The 17,187-nt window shown below is 39.8% G+C and overlaps 1 protein-coding gene across 5 annotated transcripts in view; it reads right to left on the bottom strand.

Moving 5' to 3' along the window:
- LOC128696361 (integral membrane protein DGCR2/IDD) overlaps positions 1-16,872 on the bottom strand; it is a 43,530-nt gene extending 26,658 nt beyond the window's left edge. For 2 of the 5 annotated variants that reach the window (XM_070092406.1, XM_070092407.1), the window contains exons 1-2: positions 16,720-16,872; positions 1,712-1,777 (exon numbers count right to left, since the gene is read on the bottom strand). In XM_070092406.1, the coding sequence (XP_069948507.1) occupies positions 1,712-1,754 (43 nt within the window). In that variant the 5' untranslated portion in view covers positions 1,755-1,777; positions 16,720-16,872. The other 3 variants (XM_070092409.1, XM_070092408.1, XM_053787604.2) reach the window with 3 other exon arrangements.
- Between the last annotated feature and the right edge of the window lie 315 nt (positions 16,873-17,187).

Genomic DNA, 17,187 nt, shown 5'->3' with positions numbered 1-17,187 from the left:
ACACGGCCCCACACACACACGGCCCCACACACACACACACACACACACACACACACAGAGGAGCTGTGACTCAACCCCTGCAACCACAACTAGGCGAGTACACATGCACACACTCAAGTACACACCCAAGCACACCACATACACACACACACACACATATACGTACACACACACACATGGTAATCCTTTATTTAACGTGAACGGTCTGGATATTTTTCCAGAATGGTTTATAGTATACCACTGTGGATAAAATACTTTGCCATTTCTTGAACATTTCTTAGTGAATTGTCTCTGAATTCATTAATTTTATCGCAGTAATGCTACATGAAAATCTAAGCTACACTTTTGAGTTAATGATAGTGTTTAATGATGTTCATTATACTTGTGGGGAACAAGGAAAAGAAAAAAAAAAGTTTCAAGACTTACACATTAATGTTCCACGATCTTATTGTGCCAACTGAACTATTACTTTTTCCCAGGGGTTATTTGGCACATAATTTTATAACAAATGTGTAGAGAGCAAGTAGAAAAACATAATAACCAATTATTTTTAGCTACTGATAATTTTTAGTGGAGCAGTCTGCAAGCCACTTAATCTGTGCCAGCATACATCAAAGAAGTATTTGACTCATTGCTATGCAATGTCTACTTTAACTACCTACTTGACACTCATGCATGAGATATGCCCATTGCTCTCAGGTACATCATTTACCAACTTGCAATCTACCTACCTGGAAAAGGTGATGGCAAGTTGCATTTGCTTTTGAGAAAATATAAATGATGATGATCTCAAGACAGTATTATACTACTACTGGAGTGATGTAAGAATTAATGGAAAAAATCTTTGCACTAAGCAATGAAGTTTATACAATGGAAAAGGGAATGAACAGGTGAATTTTAATCACAATGATTATGAAAATACTGTATGTGTAACAAATCTTGAAAGCAGCACTAAATCACTTTTGGACTGGCTGACCAAAAAATATTACAGTACTGTGCAAGGAAACTAATCTCTCACCTCAACCCTGCATGACTGGATGTATCCTCAGGAATATGTAATGACAAACTGATATTGGTAGCCTTACTTGTAGTATTTACAAGGCCAATGTTCAAGGTTTTCCACCCGGCCATACTCTGGACAACCCAAAGTTAGCTAGCACACCAAATAGCAGGGAGCTACAAACAGTTTCACTCTAGTTGTACAACTCTTCTCAAGGACATCACACCATCAGCAATCATTCATTTCTTGGCTAACTAATGCTCATACAGGTTTTCTCAACATACGGACATTGAACAAATGAAGTCAAATGAAAGCTCTGCCCCAGAACTGTCTTTTAACTTAACCTTACATGTATGCTGCCTAATATTAAATAAAGAAATAAAAATACTGCTAGTGCCGTTCTCTGAAATGAATAAAGGCAGAATAACAGCTCTTAGCTTGTAACAAATGTAAGCCTAACTCCTGCAAGTCTTGAGTATTAAAAACAACACACAAATTTCCTTAATATTCTGAGGTTTAAGGAACTGTGTAGCACAAAATAGTGAAGGAAAAGAAAGAACAGCAATCTACTACCTTAAAATATGTCAATCTAGAAAAATAAACCATACATACTGTATCTTATTGGCATGGTAGTCCTATACGTATTTAGGTGGGTAAAATAATGTACCTGTGTTCAAATTCTGATTCTTCTTAAAATGCATTTTTCCTCACCTGCTCCTTGGACAACAAAGTACAGAAGCAGGATGTTTAGCATGATCACACCATTGTCACCAACATCTGCAACATGACAAATTCAAATAATTAAACTTAAGTCTATAAATAACATACAATTTCCTTCACATTAAACTTCAAAAGCATATAAATATTTAACTTGCAAAATCTCAAAATGCAATTATAGTAAGTCAGAACTGAGTGACTAAAGACATAACAATTCAAAGTACTACTTTTAAAAGAAATAAAACCATATCTGAATTATATAGCTTGTCATTAGAAAACAGGGTGCATAAAAAAGCATACTTGATATCTGCAGTGTAGGTTGTTGGGGGCTATGCTGCGTATAAACAAAATTTAATTTTGTCACCCTTAAAGTTAAAAATTTAAAAAAAAAATGGGGATTAGTTTATTTTTTGAGATTCTGATGTGCATGCATGTTTGTGTTATCATACAACCAAGCACTCATTAGAATGCAACACATGCAGGAGACATTATTAGGGTAATCCTGATTAAAGAAAATATTCTTTCACATAATTATCGCTAAATAAAATTACCTGCAATACATTCATTATAACAAAGTATGAAACAGTCGTTGTAAGAACTAAAGATGATAAGCAAATGAAAATAACTATATTATTACTATATACTACATTCATTAGGGGGGTGAAGTGCTAAACCCATGGTGGTCATACAGTGCCTAGGGAGGAATGATAGACATTCAAGTTTGATACAAGTTAGGGGAGCACAGGTCCAATTCCTTGGATCAAAAGCTCCCCACCGGCTTCAAGGAACCTCCCTTTACAGGAGGTAAATTGTACCACTATTAAGACATGATAGCTTTACCAGTCTTAAATAGAGGTAGCATCAATGAGGACAAGGGGAGCTGAAACCCCTCAATTTTTCCCAGACCCCCCAAATCCCCCAATAAAAGCAACAACCTGGCTTCAAGACAAGTCCCCTATCCCCCTTCCAAGCATATTGCCACCCCAAAGCCCCTCCTATGTAGAAAGTGTAGAGCTGCCCTAATCATATACTTTTTATTAACACACTGGCCGATTCCCACCAAGGCAGGGTGGCCCGAAAAAGAAAAACTTTCACCATCATTCACTCCATCACTGTCTTGCCAGAAGGGTGCTTTATGCTACAGTTTTTAAACTGCAACATTAACACCCCTCCTTCAGAGTGCAGGCACTGTACTTCCCATCTCCAGGACTCAAGTCCGGCCTGCCTGTTTCCCTGAATCCCTTCACAAATGTTACTTTGCTCACACTCCAACAGCACGTCAAGTATTAAAAACCATTTGTCTCCATTCACTCCTATCAAACACTCTCACGCATACCTGCTGGAAGTCCAAGCCCCTCGCACACAAAATCTCCTTTACCCCCTCCCTCCAACCTTTCCTAGGCCGACCCCTACCCCGCCTTCCTTCCACTACAGACTGATACACTCTTTGAAGTCATTCTGTTTCGCTTCATTCTCTCTACATGTCCGAACCACCTCAACAACCCTTCCTCAGCCCTCTGGACAACAGTTTTGGTAATCCCGCACCTCCTCCTAACTTCCAAACTACGAATTCTCTGCATTATATTCACACCACACATTACCCTCAGACATGACATCTCCACTGCCTCCAGCCTTCTCCTTGCTGCAACATTCATCACCCATGCTTCACACCCATATAAGAGCGTTGGTAAAACTATACTCTCATACATTCCCCTTTGCCTCCAAGGACAAAGTTCTTTGTCTCCACAGACTCCTAAGTGCACCACTCACCCTTTTCCCCTCATTAATTCTATGATTCACCTCATCTTTCATAGACCCATCCGCTGACACGTCCACTACCAAATATCTGAATACATTCACCTCCTCCATAATCTCTCCCTCCAATCTGATATCCAATCTTTCATCACCTAATCTTTTTGTTATCCTCATAACCTTACTCTTTCCTGTATTCACTTTTAATTCTCTTCTTTTGCACACACTACCAAATTCATCCACCAATCTCTGCAACTTCTCTTCAGAATCTCCCAAGAGCACAGTATCATCAGCAAAGAGCAACTGTGACAACTCCCACTTTGTGTGATTCTTTATCTTTTAACTCCATGCCTCTTGCCAAGACCCTTGCATTTACTTCTCTTACAACCCCATCTATAAATATATTAAACAACCACGGTGACATCACACATCCATGTCTAAGGCCTACTTTTACTGGGAAATAATCTCCCTCTTTCCTACATACTCTAACTTGAGCCTCACTATCCTCGTAAAAACTCTTCACTGCTTTCAGCAACCTACCTCCTACACCATACACCTGCAACATCTGCCACATTGCCCCCCTATCCACCCTGTTATACGCCTTTTCCAAATCCATAAATGCCACAAAGACCTCTTTAGCCTTATCTAAATACTGTTCACTTATATGTTTCACTGTAAACACCTGGTCCACACACCCCCTGCCTTTCCTAAAGCCTCCTTGTTCATCTGCTATCCTATTCTCCGTCTTACTCTTAATTCTTTCAATAATAACTCTGCCATACACTTTACCAGGTATACTCAACAGACTTATCCCCCTATAATTTTTGCACTCTCTTTTGTCCCCTTTGCCTTTATACAAAGGAACTATGCATGCTCTCTGCCAATCCCTAGGTACCTTACCCTCTTCCATACATTTATTAAATAATTGCACCAACCACTCCAAAACTATATCCCCACCTGCTTTTAACATTTCTATCTTTATCCCATCAATCCCGGCTGCCTTACCCCCTTTTATTTTACCTACTGCCACACGAACTTCCCCCACACTCACAACTGGCTCTTCCTCACTCCTACAAGATGTTATTCCTCCTTGCCCTATACACGAAATCACAGCTTCCCTATCTTCATCAACATTTAACAATTCCTCAAAATATTCCCTCCATCTTCCCAATACCTCTAACTCTCCATTTAATAACTCTCCTCTCCTATTTTTAACTGACAAATCCATTTGTTCTCTAGGCTTCCTTAACTTGTTAATCTCACTCCAAAACTTTTTCTTATTTTCAACAAAATTTGTTGATAACATCTCACCCACTCTCTCATTTGCTCTCTTTTTACATTGCTTCACCACTCTCTTAACCTCTCTCTTTTTCTCCATATACTCTTCCCTCCTTGCATCACTTCTACTTTGTAAAAACTTCTCATATGCTAACTTTTTCTCCCTTACTACTCTCTTTACATCATCATTCCACCAATCGCTCCTCTTCCCTCCCGCACCCACTTTCCTGTAACCACAAACTTCTGCTGAACACTCTAACACTACATTTTTAAACCTACACCATACCTCTTCAACCCCATTGCCTATGCTCTCATTAGCCCATCTATCCTCCAATAGCTGTTTATATCTTACCCTAACTGCCTCCTCTTTTAGTTTATAAACCTTCACCTCTCTCTTCCCTGATGCTTCTATTCTCCTTGTATACCATCTACCTTTTACTCTCAGTGTAGCTACAACTAGAAAGTGATCTGATATATCTGTGGCCCCTCTATAAACATGTACATCCTGAAGTCTACTCAACAGTCTTTTATCTACCAATACATAATCCAACAAACTACTGTCATTTTGCCCTACATCATATACATATACTGTAAAACTAAGGGTGTGGGTTAAGACTTACCCATACCAGTACAATATACGGTATATACTACACATCAACCTCTCTAAAGTGGTTTTACGTTATGCCACACCATGTTATCTCTTTCAAAATAACGTCATTAGTTTTAGCCTTGCTGCTGCTGCTGCCTGAAATACTGTGAATTATGGGCTTTCAGAGTATCATAATTACATTGTAATCTACCTAAATAACTACCAGTAAATGCAGTACTAAATGATACAGTGGACCCCTGGATATTGGCCGGTGCTGAAATCGGCCAATTTGGAAATCAAGCCCTTTTTTCGGCAAAATTCCCCCCCCAGATTTCGGCCATCTGCTTGGAAATTGTTGGTATGAGATGCGTCCACCTGCCGGCGACACATTTCCTCATGCGTATCACACCCCGTCTGCACGTCTCTCGTTGGGCTAGGAATACAGTGGACCCCTGCATACCGTTGGCATCACATAACGTTAAATCCGCATACCGATACATTTTATCGCTAAGATTTTGCCTCGCATACCGCTAAAAATCCCGCTCAGCGCTATTTGTCCGAGATGCGTCTAATGTGCGGCCTGAGCCAGCCTCACATGTTCCGCCGGTGGTATTGTTTACCAGCCAGCCTCCGTGGTAACATCCAAGCATACAATCGGAACATTTCGTATTATTACAGTGTTTTTGGTGATTTTATCTGCAAAATAAGTGACCATGGGCCCCAAGAAAGCTTCTAGTGCCAACCCTACAGGAATAAGGGTGAGAATTACTATAGAGATGAAGAAAGAGATCATTGCTAAGTATGAAAGTGGAGTGCGTGTCTCCGAGCTGGCCAGGTTGTATAGTAAACCCCAATCAACAATCGTTACTATTGTGTCCAAGAAAACGGCAATCAAGGAAGCTGTTCTTGCCAAAGGTTCAACTGTGTTTTCGAAACAGAGATCACAAGTGATAGAAGATGTTGAGAGACTCTTATTGGTGTGGATAAATGAAAAACAGATAGCAGGAGATAGCATCTCTCAAGTGATCATATGTGAAAAGGCTAGGAAGTTGCATGAGGATTTAATTAAAAAAATGCCTGCAACTAGTGATGATGTGAGTGAATTTAAGGCCAGCAAAGGTTGGTTTGAGAGATTTAAGAAGCGTAGTGGCATACATAGTGTGATAAGGCATGGTGAGGCTGCCAGTTCGGACCACAAAGCAGCTGAAAAATATGTGCAGGAATTCAAGGAGTACATAGACAGTGAAGGACTGAAACCTGAACAAGTGTTTAATTGTGATGAAACAGGCCTGTTTTGGAAGAAAATGCCAACCAGGACCTACATTACTCAGGAGGAAAAGGCACTCCCAGGACATAAGCCTACGAAAGACAGGCTTACTCTTCTCATGTGTTCCAATGCTAGTGGTGATTGCAAAGTGAAGCCTTTATTAGTGTATCACTCTGAAACTCCCAGAGCGTTCAGGCAAAAGAATATCCTCAAGGCTAATTTGTGTGTGCTATGGAGGGCAAACAGTAAGGCATGGGTCACTAGGGACTTTTTCTATGACTGGTTACACCAAGCATTTGCCCCCAATGTGAAAAATTACCTAACTGAAAAGAAATTAGACCTTAAGTGCCTCCTGGTGTTAGACAATACCCCTGGTCATCCTACAGACGTGGCAGAGCGACTTTGTGGGGACATGAGCTTCATTAAGGTGAAGTTTTTGCCTCCTAATACCACTCCTCTCCTGCAGCCCATGGACCAGCAGGTTATTGCAAACTTCAAAAAACTGTACACAAAAGCTCTGTTTGAAAGGTGCTTTGTAGTGACCTCAGAAACTCAATTGACTCTAATAGAGTTTTGGAGAGATCACTTTAATATCCTCAATTGTGTAAACCTTATAGGTAAGGCTTGTGAGGGAGTGACTAAGAGGACCTTGAACTCTGCTTGGAAGAAACTGTGGCCAGAATGTGTAGACCAAAGGGATTTTGAAGGGTTTGAGGCTAACCCTGGGAATCCTATGCCAGTTGAGGAATCCATTATAGCATTGGGAAAGTCCTTGGGGTTGGAGGTTAGTGGGGATGATGTGGAAGAGTTGGTGGAGGAGGACAATGAAGAACCAACCACTGATGAGCTGCTAGATCATCTTCATCAGCATGAGGCCACACCTGAGGAAACTGGTTCAGAGGAGGGGAGAGAGAAATTGAAGAAGTTGCCTACTTCAAAGATTAAGGAAATGTGTGCAATGTGGCTTAAAGTGCAAACCTTTTTTGATGACAATCACCCTAACACAGCTATTGCAAGCCGTGCTGGTGACTATTACACTGACAATGTTGTGAACCACTTTAGGAAAGTCATAAAGGAACGGGAGGTACAGGCCTCTATGGACAGATATGTTGTGAGACAGAAGTCCAGTGACTCTGAAGCTGGTCCTAGTGGCATTAAAAGAAGAAGGGAAGTAACCCCAGAAAAGGACTTGACATCTCAAGTCTTAATGGAAGGGGATTCCCCTTCTAAACACTATGACTCTCTCCTCCTCCCATCCCATCAATCATCACCAGATCTTCAATAAAGGTAAGTGTCATGTAACTGTGCATGTCTTTTTCAGTTTGTGTGTATTAAAATTAATATTTCATGTGGTAAAAATTTTTTTTCATACCTTGGGGTGTCTTGCACGGATTAATTTGATTTCCATTATTTCTTATGGGGAAAATTCATTCGCATAACGATAATTTCGCATAACAATGAGCTCTCAGGAACGGATTAATATCGTTATGCGGGGGTCCACTGTATTCCGCACATTCATCCATTGTTTGTGGTGCTTGTTTATTGATTGCAACTGTGAAATAAGCCACCATAGGGCCAAAGAAAGTTCAGAGTGCCAGCCCTTTGGTAAAGAAAGTGAGAAACATGATAGAATTCAAGAAAGAAGTTATCGCAAAATATGAAAGTGGCGTACATGTGATGGAGCTGGCCAGGATGTTCCAGTTCCATCCTGCTGAAGAAAGCAGAAATCAAGGAAGCTCATGTTGCGAAAGGTGTAAATACACTAATGAAATAGAGGTCTCATTGCATAAGCCTTATACATAAGGCTTGGTAGGGAGTGACTTCCAGGACTTTGAACTCTGCTTGGAGAAAACTGTGGCCAGAATGTGTCCTCAACAAGGATTTTGAAGGGATTGAGGCTGACCCTGATGACCCTACACCTATTGTGGAATCTACTGTGTCTTTGGGGAAGTCCTTAGGGTTGAATGTGAGTGGCCAGGATGTAGAAGAGTTGGAGGACCACAGGGAAGAGCTAACCACTGAAGAGCTGCAACACCTTCAACAGGAACAGCAACAGACCGCAGCTGAGGATATTGCTTCAGAGGAGGAAGAGAGGGGGAGAATGTGCCTTCTTCAGTGATTAATGACATTTGTGCAAAGTGGAGTGAAGTGCAAAGTTTTGTGGAGAATTATCACCCTGACAAAACTGTTGCAAGCCATGTCTGCAACATGCTCAACGGCAATGCCTTGTCTTGTTTTAAGCAAATTTTACAGAGACGCCAGAAACAGGCCTCTCTGGACAGATTTTATGTGCGACAGGGGTGCAGCAACTCTCAAGCTGGTCCTAGTGCCAGTAAAAAACAAAGAAGGGAAGTAACTCCAGAGAGGGACTTGATACCTGAAGTCCTTATGGAGGGGGATTTCCCTTCTAAACAATAAGCTCTCCTCCCCTCGCCTTCTTCCGTATGCCAACAAGAGTCTTCAATAAAAGTATGTAATAAATAACAAAAAAAAGGCACAATACCGTGACTGGAACGATACACAAATAACCCACAAATAAAAGAGAGAAGCCTACGACGATGTTTCGGTCCGACTTGGACCATGGACAAAGTCACACTAACCAAAAGTGGAGCAGGACGGCTATATGTAGGCAGGAAGAGGTAGTGGTAGTAGTACTAGTAGTAGTAGTACTAGTAGTAGTAGTAGTACTAGTAGTAGTAGTAGTACTAGTAGTACTAGTAGTAGTACTAGTAGTAGTAGTACTAGTAGTAGTAGTAGTACTAGTAGTAGTACTAGTAGTAGTACTAGTAGTAGTACTAGTAGTAGTACTAGTACTAGTAGTACTAGTACTAGTACTAGTAGTACTAGTACTAGTAGTAGTACTAGTACTAGTAGTAGTACTAGTAGTAGTACAAGAATGGTATATAATACCGACAAGATGAAATTAAGACACATGCGCAACACCCGGGCATCACTATCGTAGACATTTCGCCATCCAGCCAGCCACTGGATGGCGAAACGTCCACAACAAAGACAACCAGACGCTGCACATATGTCTTAATTTCATCAGTAGTTGTAGTAGTAGAAGAGGGTAGTAGTAGTGGTAGAAGTGGGAAATAAGGAGGGCGAGCCAGTCAAATACAAAGGAAGGGGAGCACTGCAAGAGAGCTAGGTGCCCACTGAGGGAGAGCAAGCGCACAGAGGTGTGTGAAAGGGGAAGTGGTGAAATAAATGAAGAAGGAACAGAAACATGAGACAGAAGAGAGAAAGACAACCCAGAGGAGAAAAGGAAAGAGGAAAGGGGAAGAGGGAGAAGAAGAAAAAGAAAAAGAAAAAATGAGGAGTCAGGTTAAGTCATGGTTGTTCTGAAGTTTGGAGCATTTTATAATGTAGTGGGAGAGGAAGGCATCTACAGAGACAAAGCCAGGGCTAAGATTCATACAAGGAAAGCTGTGTATTAGAGAGGATTCAACTAGACGGCGACTGTTCGAGTTGGAAGTAGGGAAGACAGTTTTAGCAGAAGACCAGCTTTTTTAATGTTCTTCCCTCTTTTATACCCCTCTTTCAATCTTATGAGGCTGCTCTTATTGCTACCAGGTGTCGCAAGAATCAGCTTCGCTTCCTACGTGACTGTCTTGCTGAACAAGTTCTGCCACCTTCCTTCTCCCATTTCCTGAAAACCAACCCACTGGGCACTCCCTTTCCTGATCATGCCCGTCTCCTACTTCAACAGCTCATTCTTTCTACTAAATCACAGGTTGAAGATGCCTTCCTTACTTTCCGTCAACGTCAACGTGCTCTCTTTGCGGCTCTACCACAGGATCTCTGTAACCTTCTCTCTACCATTGCCTTTGACACTGCTCACCTGAATACACAAATTCATTCTTCCAAACTACAGAATAAACTTCAACGTCTCATCTCAGCTAGCCCTTGGTCTAAATTCTCCCTCACAGACTGTGTTACTAACTTGTCTTCTGTCTCACTCTCCCAGTATGAGCTTGAACTTCTTGGTTTTGGCCTTTCCTTTGCCACTTCGCCTACTCCTCGCACTGGTATTTCCCTGATTAGCTCTTTTGATTCCTTTCGTCAATCTCGCTCCCGTAATCTTCTTGACTTGTCCACTTTTCGTGGCGCTCTCCTTCCTGCTCTTGTTAGTCTGTTTTCTAAGAATCACCACCTTCCACGCCATTACCAACTTGCCCTTTCTTCTCTTAAATCCAACACTAACATTGTCATACTATCTTCTGACAAAGGTAATTCGGTAGTTATCCTTGATCGCGAGGCTTACCTCCGTAAAGCTGATGTCTTGCTCTCTGACTCACGTACCTACACTCCTCTCGTTTCCAACCCTCTTGATCGCATCAAGAGAACTTTCAACAAAAAACTAAGGACTCTCTCCGACCTCTGTCCTCCTGACTTTGACCTTGTTCAACGGTTTCGTTTCATCTGTCCCTCTCTTCCCTATTTCTATGGCCTTCCCAAAACTCAAACCTGATATTCCTCTCCTTCCTATCATATCCTCTAGAGGTTCTGTCTCTTATTCTCTTGCTTCTTGGCTGGGCAAAACCCTCACTCCCTTCCTTGGTACTTTTTCTCCTGCCCACCTCCGTCACTCTCAAGACTTCATTGAACGGGTTCGCTCTCTCCCAACCTGTAAGATGCTTAGTCTTGACGTTGAGTCCCTCTTCACCAATGTCCCTCTTGATGATGTCCTTGATTTCCTTAGAGAGAAGGCCCATGAAGGGTTTCTTCATCTCCCTATACCTAATGATGTCTTTCTTGATCTTATCCGCCTCTATGTGGACTCTAACTCCTTTTCCTTCCAAGGGAAATATTATTCTCAAACCTTCGGTGTCGCTATGGGCTCTCCTTTCTCTCTCCTGTCCTTGCTAATCTTTACATGGAATACTTCGAGACTGTTCTTCTTCCTACCCTCGATGTACAACCTTCACTCTGGCTCTGCTATGTGGATGACATTTTTGCTCTGTGGCCTCATGACTCCAGTCTCTTCCAACCTTTTCTTGAAGCTCTTAATAATCTTGCCCCTTCCATTAAGTTTAAAGCTGAATGGGAATCTAATTCCTTGCTTCCTTTCCTTGATGTCCATGTCCACCGCTCAGATACAGTTTTTTTTTTCTTTTCCGTTTACCAAAAACCTACGCACAGTAGCATGTACATTCACTACTTCTCCTATCATGCTTCCCCTGTCAAGAAAAGTGTTCTTATCTCCCTCTTTCTCCGTGCCCTCTGCATCTGTGATCCTCAGTTCCTTCCAGCAGAAATTTCCACTCTTCCTAATTTGTTTTCCCATCTTGGCTACCCTTCCCATTTCATAGACTCTGCCCTCTCACGTGCTAAATGCAATTTCTTCTCTCCCAAACTCTCTACTCGTGGGAACTCTTCTATCCTCTGCCTTCCCTACATTTCCGGTCTTTCTAATCTCGACAATTCTCTCCGTCCCTTAGACATCAAGCTTACCTTCCGCCAGACTAACACTCTTCGCACTAATCTCATTCATACCTCTCCTCCCTCTACAGATGTTCCTGATGTCTACTCTATTTCTTGCTCCTCCTGTCCTCTTCAATACTTCAGAGAAACTGGTCGATCTCTTTCTGACAGACTTAGGGAGCACAAAAATAGTTAGGCTTGCCGACACTAACAATGCTCTTTTCTGACATGTCAGAGATCATAGCCATCCTACTGACTGGTCTTCTGCTAAAACTGTCTTCCCTACTTCCAACTCGAACAGCCGCTGTCTAGTTGAATCCTCTCTAATACACAACTTTCCTTGTATGAACCTTAGCCCTGGCTTCATCTCTGTAGATGCCTTCATCTCCCACTACATTGTAAAATGCTCCAAACTTCAGAACACCTGTGACTTAACCTGACTCCTCATTTTTTATTTTTTATTTTCTTCTTCTCCCTCTTCCCCTTTCCTCTTTCCTTTTCTCCTCTGGGTTGTCTTTCTTCTGTCTCGTGTTTCTGTTCCTTCTTCATTTATTTCACCACTTCCCCTTTCATACACCTCTGTGCGCTTGCTCTCCCTCATTGAGCACCTAGCTCTCTTGCAGTGCTCCCCTTCCTTTGTATTTGACTGGCTCATCCTCCTTATTTCCCACTTCTACCACTACCACTACTACTACCTCTTCTACTACTACAACTACTGATGAAATTAAGACACATGTGCGGCGTCTGGTTGTCTTTGTTGTGGACGTTTCGCCATCCAGTGGCTGGCTGGATGGCGAAACGTCTACAATAGGGATGCCCGGGTGTTGCGCATGTGTCTTAATTTCATCTTGTCAGTATTATATACCATTCTTGTACTACTAGTACTAGTACTACTAGTACTACTACTAGTACTACTAGTACTAGTACTACTAGTACTACTAGTACTATTAGTACTACTAGTACTATTAGTACTACTAGTACTACTAGTACTACTAGTACTACTAGTACTAGTAGTACTACTACTAGTACTAGTAGTACTAGTACTAGTAGTACTACTAGTACTAGTAGTACTACTACTAGTACTAGTAGTACTAGTACTAGTAGTACTACTAGTACTAGTAGTACTACTAGTACTAGTAGTACTACTAGTACTAGTACTACTACTAGTACTAGTAGTACTACTAGTACTAGTAGTACTACTAGTACTAGTAGTACTACTAGTACTAGTAGTACTACTAGTACTACTACTACTACCACTACCTCTTCCTGCCTATATATAGCCGTCCTGCTCCACTTTTGGTTAGTGTGACTTTGTCAATGGTCCAAGTCGGACCGAAACGTCATCGTAAGCTTCTCTCTTTTATGTGCAGTTTATTTGTGTAAAGTATGTAATGTTCACTTATTATTAAAATTATTACTTTATATTTCTTTCTCATTGTTTTCTGTATGTAAAATTAAAGGTATTTTTTAAAAAATATATCTTTTGTAAATATTTTTGGGTGTCTGGAATGGATTTAATTGGATTTACATTATTTCTTATGGGAAATATTATTTCGGTTTTTGGCCATTTTGGATTTAGGCCAACCTTCTGGAACATATTATGGCCGATAACCGGGGGTCCACTGTATTTGGGAACATGATATTATACATCTCAATGATGCCCAATTAACATAAATAGTTTAATAATACTTTTGTAATATTAACCCCTTCAGGGTCCAAGGCCCAAATCTGAAGTGGTGCCCCAGTGTCCAAAAATTTTCAAAAAAAAAAATTTGTTATTTTTTCTTATGAAATGGAAGAGAATCTTTTTGTGAAGGTAATAAAACAAAAAGTACGAAATTTGATGGAATATTGACGAAATTATGCTCTAGCGAATTTTGAGGTGTCAGTGATATTTACGAATTGGCGATTTTGCCGACTTTGACTCCCATTTTAGGCCAATTACATTACTCTAGTCAACCAAATTCTTAGCTATTTCACTAGTATTACTTCTATTCTATCGATTGAGCACAAGAAATCACCAAGTCAACTGTTTCAACTACAAATTAAAGTGATGGGAAATTGTTAATTTGGCCAATTTAACACAAAGTTCAAAATATTCCAATTTCAAAATAGGGTCCAGAATACACAATGTAGGTATTCCTGGAACTAAACTAACATTTCCTCTGTTCATTAGTTACGTTTTGAGGATTTACAAATAAATTCCATTTTGATTTTTTATTCACATAATGAATTTTTATTCACACCAAAAAATAGAAGATTTACTGTTATGCAATACTGTAATAATTGTATAAATATAATCACCATATTTGTGAATGCATATTAGACCCACCAGCTGGCGTGTATTAGACGTGTGAGGTCGTTTGTTTACTCTTGAATATCGGCAAAAATTTAACATTTCTGCTACTTTGAGCTCAGTTTCAAGCCATTTCCAGTGCTAAAACCAATCAAAATCATCTCTATTTCTGTAATATGTCTTCCATTCTATCAAATGAGACCAAGAAATTGCAAATACAACTATAAAAAACATACGAAAAAACACTGCAAAATCGCTGTTTTAATCGAAAAATCATGATTTCAGTTTTTTTCTCTCATTATACACAGTGTGCTGCATGATCTGTTTTATGTGGTGCACACATACCACATAGATGTATTCTCTCATATCTAGGCCCAAATGTACCACTCACAGTTTATCAGAGTGAGCTGAGCTCATGACGTACATCTACGGTTTGGACCCTGAGCGTAAAGCCGTAGATCTACGGGACGGACCCTGAAAGGGTTAAGGAATTGTAGTTACCCTTCCCTTCCACAGACCAAACCCTATTTTCCTACAATTTTCCACACATTGTATGATGCCTATAAGTTTAGCAATTCCCAACAATAATAATAAAATATAAAAATAAAAATGAAACATATTATTACAATCAAAACTAAGCACTAAACTCACAAGGGACATACAGGAAATAATATATAAAATAAATTAATAATATTAATAATCAAAAATTTAAAATAATTAACAATAATAATAATAATAATGTACTGCATTAATAATAATCCAGTGCCAAGTAAAAGCTGCTGACATTCTATGCAGCAAAGCAGTAATGAGCCAACTCAGGTATAGGTACACATGAATATAGTTACGTAAATTATCAGAATAACATATTCCCACTCCAGACAGCATACTCCACCAATATTCAAAAGTCTAATCTTACTCACCATAAAGAACATCCATACCTATTATTGTGCCTACTACATACACAAACCATTACACTCAAATATAAACCCTCCAATCAAACTTCTCCTTACCAACCTTAACAAGACACACAACCATAACTCAAGGCACAGATCACTCTTTGATGTTCCCTGTGTCCATCTCACAGAATGTAAAAACTCTATGCACATAAAGTGCCCAAAAATTTGAAATTCATTTCCATCGAATACCAAAGGAACCCTGTCTGTACATCAATTCAAGATTCTTCTTAAACCACCTACTCACCCAAAAGTAAATACTTAGTACTTAACCTTACCAACGAAGTTGCTAAATCACTTTCCACCACCTCAAATTATAATTGCTCACTGTGTTACTCCCCTAACTTCAGAACCCCAAAATTAAATGCTCGAGAGTACAATAAATTCTCATATTTTAACGTAAATATTTTAATGCAAATGTTGAATAACGTATATTTAACATAAGTATAACCTATTGTATAATTAGAGCAACCTGATCAAACTATGTTTTGCATGTCTAGTGTTAAGTAATCAGTAATCTGTTAAATTTAGACTGCCTGTAATGCTAAGGCATGGTAGTGGCTCTCTTTGCACTACAAATCATTGTAAACCCTCACTGTAAACTACCTATGTATATAAACTTCCTACAATTATCAACCACATTGTAAACTAGGAAGGAAATAAAAAATTCTAATTCTAATTCTAATACATAGTACATTACCTAGAATAGCCCAAAAAAATCAGTGACTAAATTTTTTTCTTTAACTTTAAAGCTTTTATTTAAGTTTAGCATACATGGCATACAAACTTTTCAGTGGCTTTGATGGCTCTTACATGTTAGATAATCCACTAATAAAGTCTAATAACGTTTAAAAAGTCTAATAAAGTCCAAATTTTAATTTATTCTAGGGTAGTAGGAAAGCAAGCTAGTAAGTTTATTCAAGCACAGGTACACATAAATACAATTATCATTGTGTAAATTACCTAGGATAACCCAATAAAGTGTCAAAGTGACTTAATTCCATTAGGGTTCATGATTCAACAGAGTTTAACTTAACAACAAATACAAAGTAAACCAACAAGGGTCATGTTACACACGTGAACTAAATAATAATTACAAGTTAGTTCATTAACCTTTCTCACACTGATGCTACACAGCTTGGAGATTATTAATTAGCATAAAGCATACGTATCGGACTTAAGACGGTTCTACTACACAAATTAGCTATGTGAATGCGATTGTTATAAGCATAACTTCACCAAAATAAATATAATAATACCACTACCTCGTTTTTCATGCAAAATAAACAAGGAAATCAGTGAAATACGGGTGTCACTCTCCTCCCCAACTTTCTCAACGTCAGCAGCAACACCCTCAGCTTCACCATTACCACACTTATCTTGAGAAGATTTGTCCCACCGGGTACAGCCACACAGCCATGGCCTCTGCAATAAACTAACCCTTAAATTATTGAAACGCTAATTGGAGTAGCAGCTTCATGGCTGAATGTCAACAACTGTGGTGGGCGAGGCTGTGCTGCCCTCTCTCACACCATACAACAACTACAATAATTTATTTCTTTATTCACGGGGTAGTTCTAAACCCGTTAGGGGTCATACAGCTCCTACAAAAGAGGAGGCAAGCAAGATTGATCCAAGGAAGAGGAGAGTAGCTCTGATTCCTTAGATCAAGAGCCTTCCACAGAGGAATCAAGGTATCCCCAGTGGCGGCACTGAAAGAAAGTGGGAATCTGAAGATGGGAATTTAACTCTCAATGGACGACTTATTTATTTTCATTGTTTGGTTTAATGTCTATCAACTCATGTAAGGCATTATTATAGAAAAGTAAACCTGCCCCTCGAGTCACACCTATGTTAGGGTGTGATTAATATTTGTTGTGAACGTCACAAAATACTCAAATATATACA

This window comes from Cherax quadricarinatus, chromosome 39 (assembly GCF_038502225.1).
Source record: "Cherax quadricarinatus isolate ZL_2023a chromosome 39, ASM3850222v1, whole genome shotgun sequence".
NCBI classification, from domain to species: Eukaryota; Metazoa; Arthropoda; class Malacostraca; order Decapoda; family Parastacidae; genus Cherax; species Cherax quadricarinatus.
Note: the sequence above shows the minus strand (reverse complement) of the source record. Positions and strands in the feature narration are given on the sequence as shown.